The sequence below is a fragment of the Condylura cristata genome, unplaced genomic scaffold (assembly GCF_000260355.1).
Source record: "Condylura cristata isolate star-nosed mole 26May11 unplaced genomic scaffold, ConCri1.0 scaffold00011, whole genome shotgun sequence".
Classification (NCBI taxonomy): Eukaryota; Metazoa; Chordata; class Mammalia; order Eulipotyphla; family Talpidae; genus Condylura; species Condylura cristata.
This window is the reverse complement of record NW_004567112.1, coordinates 47,651,636-47,658,925: the sequence shown is the minus strand read 5'-3', so window position 1 is coordinate 47,658,925 and position 7,290 is coordinate 47,651,636. Positions and strand designations below refer to the sequence as shown.

The following is a 7,290-nucleotide window of genomic DNA, read 5'->3' as shown; positions in this document are numbered from 1 at the left end:
TAATAAATGGAAATTAAAGGGAAAAACTGCTTTTGGAATATAATACTTTTGATTATTTCCAATTTTGATCATTTTCAAAGAAGCACCTTTTGATATGCTGGTCTGAACTTTTAATATAAAGCCTAAACAGTACTTATTTCATAAGCAGAATTTTCTCCAGTTTTAATAACTTTATGTGAGCAGTACCTAAGGATGTCAACTCATGTTTTCTATTTTTTTTGAAAATATTCTAATAATGCAATGAGTTTAGATATGGCTCATTGTCAAGGCTGGGTAGAGATTTCATGATAAACTGGCTAGAGAAAGCTAACTAAACTGTCAATGACTAAATAATGGTAGGCATTCTGCTTGACCCAAATAGATGTTTAAGCCATGTACCACATTCCCTGCTTAACATTCCTAAGTTTCTTTATCTTCATAGTTTTCTAATGAACAAATAATTAGTTTTCCTGAGTAAGATTATAAAAAAGTTAACCCTTCTACCAAAAGTATAAAGAAAAATAAAATGTAGACTCACAATACAAATTTTTTACATAGCATTACAAGGGCAGAGATGTTAACTGCTGCTCTTCATTATATGTAATTACCCTATCCCTTACAAAGACTGCAGCAATGGATTCAGTTGTCTAAAATACTTTGCAGTACAGTAATTAAATGCTTCAGCCCATAAACATACCCCTCATCTGTTGTGTTACTAGGGAACACATGAGCAAAATCTATCATTCGTACTTCTACTTCTGCAATTTCTTGGCAACCAGTGGGAAGGTGGTAGAAAACTTTTTCCAGTTGTGAAAGTACATTTCCATTTAAATGTTCCTGTGACATGCTTTTCCACCCATTGTCTTGCTCTATATTTTCAACTTTCAATGAAGTCTGACTGTGATGCTTTTTTGAGTACATTTTTGTGTGACGAGCATACATCTTGGACAAGCTTTTGCTTACTGAAGCCTCTATTTTTCCATTCGCTGTGGAACTTAACACACGAAAGTTATTATTGTACTCCAGTACGTCTGTGTCTGAGAGTTGTCCTTTGGACAAAAACTTTTCTGCCAAAGTTCTATCATTTGATTTTGTAGTAGTAGTTGGCTGAGATGAACCTTCATAAACAAACAGTAATGAACTTGCATAAAAGTTAAGCTGCTTCTGGTTTTCAAACCACTGCAGAATATTCTCAATTTTCTGAATACTGGCAGCAACAGCATCTTTTCTTAAGCAAAATCCATTATGAAAAAACCTGGAGACTCCTATAAAAAAGAAAACATTAGAATATAATAAAATTACAAACTAGCTATCACATGAGAAGTAAACTAATCATAGAATAGAAACATTGCTTCTTTTTCTCATCATCCTTTAACTTACAGGTAAGAATCAACAGCCAGACAAAGAAATACGGGTCCTAACTTAATTTCCGGTGAAGACAATCTTAATGAAAACATGTAAGTAATACTTACATATAAGTATTTTGTCTTAAGAAATAATTCCCCATCACAATCAAGCTTTACTACAAAGCCAAAAAATCAAAACTGCATGGTACCAATACAAGACCAGACATTTAGACCAATGGATTTGAATAGAAAACCCAGATATAAACCCACAGGTTTATGGACAGCTAATTTTTGACAAAGGAACAAAGAATATGCAATGGAACAAAAAAAGTTTGTTTGGCAAATGGTGCTGGGAAAACTGGACTGCTACGTGCAAAAAATGAAGCTAGACTACTACCTTGCACCATGCACAAAAACTAACTCAAAATGAATTAAAGAACTAGACATAAGACATGAAATCATAAAATATCTAGAAGAATGGCCCTCCCTGGTGGCGCAGCGGGTTAAAGCACAGCACTAAGAAGCTAAAGCCACTTCTGCATGAGTTTGATTCCTGCCTGCCCCGAGGTGACCACATGGAGCGGCAGACCTCTACTGACCCGCCAGCTGCTCCCCTCAGCAGTGTACTTCGTCCATCTGCCTGTTCTGCTCCTCACTCTGTCTCTGGTGAAGCCTCTAGCCACCCCTGAGCCTCTGGCCTGTACCCCAGTTCTGTATGTACAAATAAATAAATCTTTAAAAATATATATCTAGAAGAAAAAGTAGGCGAAACTCTGCATGACACACAACTCAATAATATCTTTAAAGATACATCACCCAAAGCAATGATTGTGAAAGAAAGAACAAACAGCTGGGACTACATCAAGTTAAAGAGCTTCAGTACACCAAGACACTACACAAAACAAAGAGACACCCCACTGATTAGGAGAAAATATTTGCACACAATACTAATGGAAAAGGACTGACCATAAAGGTACACAAAGAGCTGATAAAATCCAGCAAAAATAAACAACCCCATCAAATAATGGGCAGAAGAGCTACAAAGACACTTCTCCAAAGAAGAAATGCAAATGGCCAGTAGGCTTATGAAAAAATGTTCAACATCACTTGTAATAAGGGAAATGCAAATTAAAGCAACAATGAGATACCATCTCACATCAGTGAGAATGGCACATATTAAAACAACTAGCAACAATTGTTGGTGAAGATGTGGAGAAAAAGGAAGTCTCCTACACTGCTGGTGGGAGTGCAAGCTGATACAACCACTATGAAAAACTGTTTGGAGGTTTCTCCAAAGGCTAAAAATAGAGCTTCGATATGACCCAGCAATCCCAATCCTAGGTATATACCCAAAGGACACAAAAGCATTGATTCAAAAGGACACCAGCACCCCCATGTTTACTGCTTCTCTATTTACAATGAAGATATGGAATCAACTCAAATGCCCAAAAATAGAAGACAGAATAAAAAGATATGGTGTATATATATATATAATGGAATATTACTCAGCAATCAAAAAAACAGAAACTCATGCCTTTTGCAGCAACATGGATGGAACTAGAAGGCTCATGCTTAGTGAAATAAGCCAGAAAGAAAAAGTAAAATACTGATGGTTTAATTCACAGCAGGAGCATAAGGGATCAAGGGAAAGGAAAAAAAAGAGAGAGACAAACAAATGTAATAGAGTAAAAATGAAAACAATGAACATCTATAAACCAGAGACATTTTATGGGAGTTGAAGGGGGAATGGGATTAGAACTAGGGTGGGAACAGAGCACTGGACTGTGGTGATAACACACAGGTGAACTGAACTGGTGGTGGGAAGCTCATAGGGATTATAACTGAGATGAAAAAATGCACAAAATGAAGGATGATTTTTAAAAAATTGAAAATATATTAAAAAAGGAATAATTCCCAAGATTTGTTAATGTGAGGGGTTTCATAATAAGGTTGTTAAAATCACATCCAAGAGTTAATCTAAAACCTCTGTTATATTATATCCACTTGATATCCATTCCACTTGAAATGGTGTTAACGGCCATTGTCAAAATACTAAACCCTACCTGTACTCATTTCTTTATTCAAAATAATATTAACTCAGTCTTTTCACAAAAGTTCAGTTCACTTTTGGGATGACACTAAATCTGTTTGACTATGTTATTCAAAATTCAGACTTTTAAATATTTTAGCTTATCAGATTATTAGGCCTCTTTTTAAATTATTTATGCCTATTTTATGATATTTGGGAAATTAAGGTATATATCATTTGATTTCTGCCTTTAAATAGCTTCTTCCTGGCCCTCCCTGATGGCACAATGGGTTAAAGCACAGCAGCACTAAGAAGCTAAAGCCACTTCAGCACGAGTTCAATCCCCACCCCAGAAGTGATCCACATGGCACAGCAGACCTCTCCTGATGCACCCGTTGCTCCCCTCAGCAGTGTACTTCGTCGATCCACCTGTTCTGTTCCCCACTTTGTCTCTGGTGAATCCTCTCATTGCCCCTACACTTTTGAGCTGTACCCCAGTTCTGTATGCATAAATAAATCTTAAATAAGTAAATAGCTTCTTCCCCTTCTTTGGCACATAAAATTTAGTAGGAGAAAAATATTTTCTTATTGGTTAAATATGCCAAGGCATATTTAGCACACTGGGTATGTTTGTTTTCTATATATCAAAAAAAATTCTCTGAATTTTTTCTCTTCATCTTAGGTAAAGCTAGAATAAACCTCTAATAGGTTATTAATTCTGAAAATACAGAATATCACTGCTTTTGTAATATCTTGGAAAAATAAATAAATCTTTCAGAAACATGTATGTTGACAATTTCATATAACCTATTTTTAATGCCACTAGTTTATCTATTATACAGACCTAGAAGCCACTCAGGTAAACATGGAAAGTTTCAAAAAAAAACATTAAATACTGTAAAATAATTTTAAAGTTTCTCATATAATAAGCAATTTTAATATGCTATGATAAATACACTATAATTTTAAAGACAACCACTAGTTCCATTACTTGGACTAGAAGATTGGTTCACAAATGTTCATTATTTGAAAACATATATATGAATAAAATGTAAAAGAAGGCAATTCATAGAACAATATGTTTTTGGTTTTTTTTAGTACATCATGAATCAGGGTTATAATTAATCAATCTTATGAATCTAAGGCTCACTTTTTCAAAAAGTATATTTATTGTGAAATTAAACACTACACCAAAGAAGAGTTAAAACTAAAACCACTTTAAAATTACTTTGTTAACTACAATAACAGAGGTATGAAATAGGGTTTTTAAATCCTTACCATCCTTCAGAGTTTCCTTCGTTAAGCTTCTTCCATAGTGCTGGTTTTTTGTCTCGTAGCTATCAGAATGTACATGATAAACCTGTTGGAAAAAGCATTGAGTATCAAAAATTAATACTCTGACAAGGTGGGGCTTGTATCAGCAAACAAGGGTGGTTAAAGATCAGAAGACCTACTTATAATTCACTCTAGTGGAATTTCAGAGGAAAAAAAAATCATATTATTATCAATGAATACTGAAAAAAAAAAGGCATTTGACAAATTTACATCCAGTATTGATAAAAGAAATCTTTAAAGGGATACATGACTATTCCCATTGTAACAAGATTATCTCAATTCACCAAAAGAAGGCCTCCAGTTTAAAGTAGAAATAAGGAAGCAAATGTCCTAAGATATAACAAGTTTTCTACCTATGTCTTTTATCATCATTACTAATTTTGCTGTGTATTTCTAGCAAATGCAAATAGGCAAGAATTCAGAAGTATAGTTATTTGGTCTTCCTCTAGTTTATTATTATTTGGAAAGAAAAACAGTACTTTTCATGGATAATGGTTATATATTAGAAAATCAACTGTAAAACCTATACAAACAGAAAAACTTGAAATGGTGACGAAATACAAGTTACTAAACAGAAAATAAGCTTTCATACACAACTGGTTAGAAAATTTAATAGAAAACTCTGTTTAAGATATAACAAAAACATAAGAACACAAAAATAAGCTAAGGTCTATATAAAGACACCTTTCGACATTCCTACAAAATGTACAAATATGCACCTCATGCTCTCAGACAGGAAAACTCAACATCATAAAATGTATCAGATAAGATTAATAAAGAGGACCTAATCTTGCCATCCTGCCAGATACTAAAACATGTCTTTAATATTTTTCCAAAATATATAATTATATATATATTACCTGTAATATATTGAACACTGTGATTATTTGCTATACATATATACTATATAATATATTAAAAGTAATATATTATAATACATTAAAAATATATTAAATATAAATATATATAAATGGTATGATTACCAAGATTTTAGAATCAAACAATACAAGAAATCTTTGTTTTTATTTAAAAATCAGTGAAAGGGCCTTTTTGGTGGTACAGAGGTTAAAGTTTCAGTGCTATCAAGCTATCACTGGCCGCTGTTGCATGAGTTCTTTTCCCCAGCTATGGAGTTGACCCACATAGTGTGGTAGACCTCTCCTGTCTCCCCTGCTGCTCCCCTTAACAGTATATTCCAGTGATCTACCTGTTCTGCTTCCCACTCTGTCTCTGGTGAATCCTCTCACCTCCTGCATCTCTGGTCTACACCCAGTTCTTGTACACAAAAATAAGTAAAATAAATCTTTTTAAAATAAAATAAAATCAGTACAAATGAAGATAATTTAATGAGGAAAATGCACCCCCAAGCCCACCAAAACATGGAAAAATAGTAGAATCATTGGCAACTTCATAAGGCACTCCAACCACATACAATATGTATTAAATCAACTCAGAAAATTTCCACCACATACAATACATATTAAAATGTCCAGTGTTTCTGCCACATATAAATCAAAAGACCAAGAAAAAGTATTAGAAACCTATATGTTGAACAAAGGGCATATTCTTAGAGGAACATGAAGAAAGGTTTTGAACTGTTCAGAGAAATCAAATAGCTCTCAAACACACCAGGAGTACAACTCTCCCTCCAAAATTATGACAGTCAAAACTGCCTCTAGAAATGCCAAATGTCTCTGAGGAGCAAAACTGCATGGCTGAAAACCACTGCTGCTGTTAAATAAAGTACTTATTTTGAACAAAGAATTACTATGAATAGAAAAAGCACTTTATAAATACCTAAAAAGTACATAATTAAAGAAAAAATTTTATAAGAACAACTAAACATTTCCAAAAACCCTCATGTTCTTTGTATGCATAAATATTTAATAGAGGATTAAGATGATAGAGGTGTTAGCTAACACTAGATGGCAATAATAATTCAATATATAATTTATCAAATCAACACATTGTATTCCTTAGTTGTTTGACACATTACGTCAATTACACTGCAATAAAAAAGGATGAATTGGAAAAAAAAGACAACTGAATGAAATAAAAAAGAGAAACATTTTACTTGTCAATAATCTTTCCTCAAATAAGTAAACAATTATATAATTATTATGCAATTATGAGAAAAAAAATAGGAGAAACCAACTTGATCTACAGAACTTCATAAACCCTAGCAAAATTCCAGCTGACATTTCTTTGCAGAAATTGACAATCTGTATCCTAAAATTCATATGGAAACTCAGGGAACCCCAATTTGTCAAAACAATTTTGAAATACAAGAATTGGAGGCTTCATAACATTTACTCCAAAGCTGCATTAATGAAGACAGTATAGTTCTTAGAAAACAAATGCAAAACATATTGCTGGTAAGACGTCACTATTCAAAATATATAAAGAGCTCAGCCCTCCCTGGTGGCGCAGCGGGTTAAAGCACTGCACTAAGAAGCTGAAACCACTTCCGCATGAGTTGGATTCCTGCCTGACCCGGAGGTGACCACATGGTGTGGCAGACTTCTCCTGACCCACCCACTGCTCCCCTCAGCAGTGTACTTCGTCGATCTGCCTGTTCTGCTCCCCACTCTGTCTCTGGTG

At 34.0% G+C, this 7,290-nt stretch overlaps 1 protein-coding gene across 1 annotated transcript in view; it reads right to left on the bottom strand.

The window, feature by feature from the left end:
- Nucleotides 1-390: 390 nt before the first annotated feature.
- The window catches only part of IPMK (inositol polyphosphate multikinase), a 33,071-nt gene continuing 26,171 nt past the window's right edge, over nucleotides 391-7,290 (bottom strand). The window contains exons 5-6 of the mRNA XM_004680882.1: nucleotides 4,633-4,714; nucleotides 391-1,244 (exon numbers count right to left, since the gene is read on the bottom strand). Coding sequence (XP_004680939.1) covers nucleotides 619-1,244; nucleotides 4,633-4,714 — 708 coding nt within the window. The 3' untranslated portion in view covers nucleotides 391-618. The remainder of the gene's footprint in view (nucleotides 1,245-4,632; nucleotides 4,715-7,290) is intronic.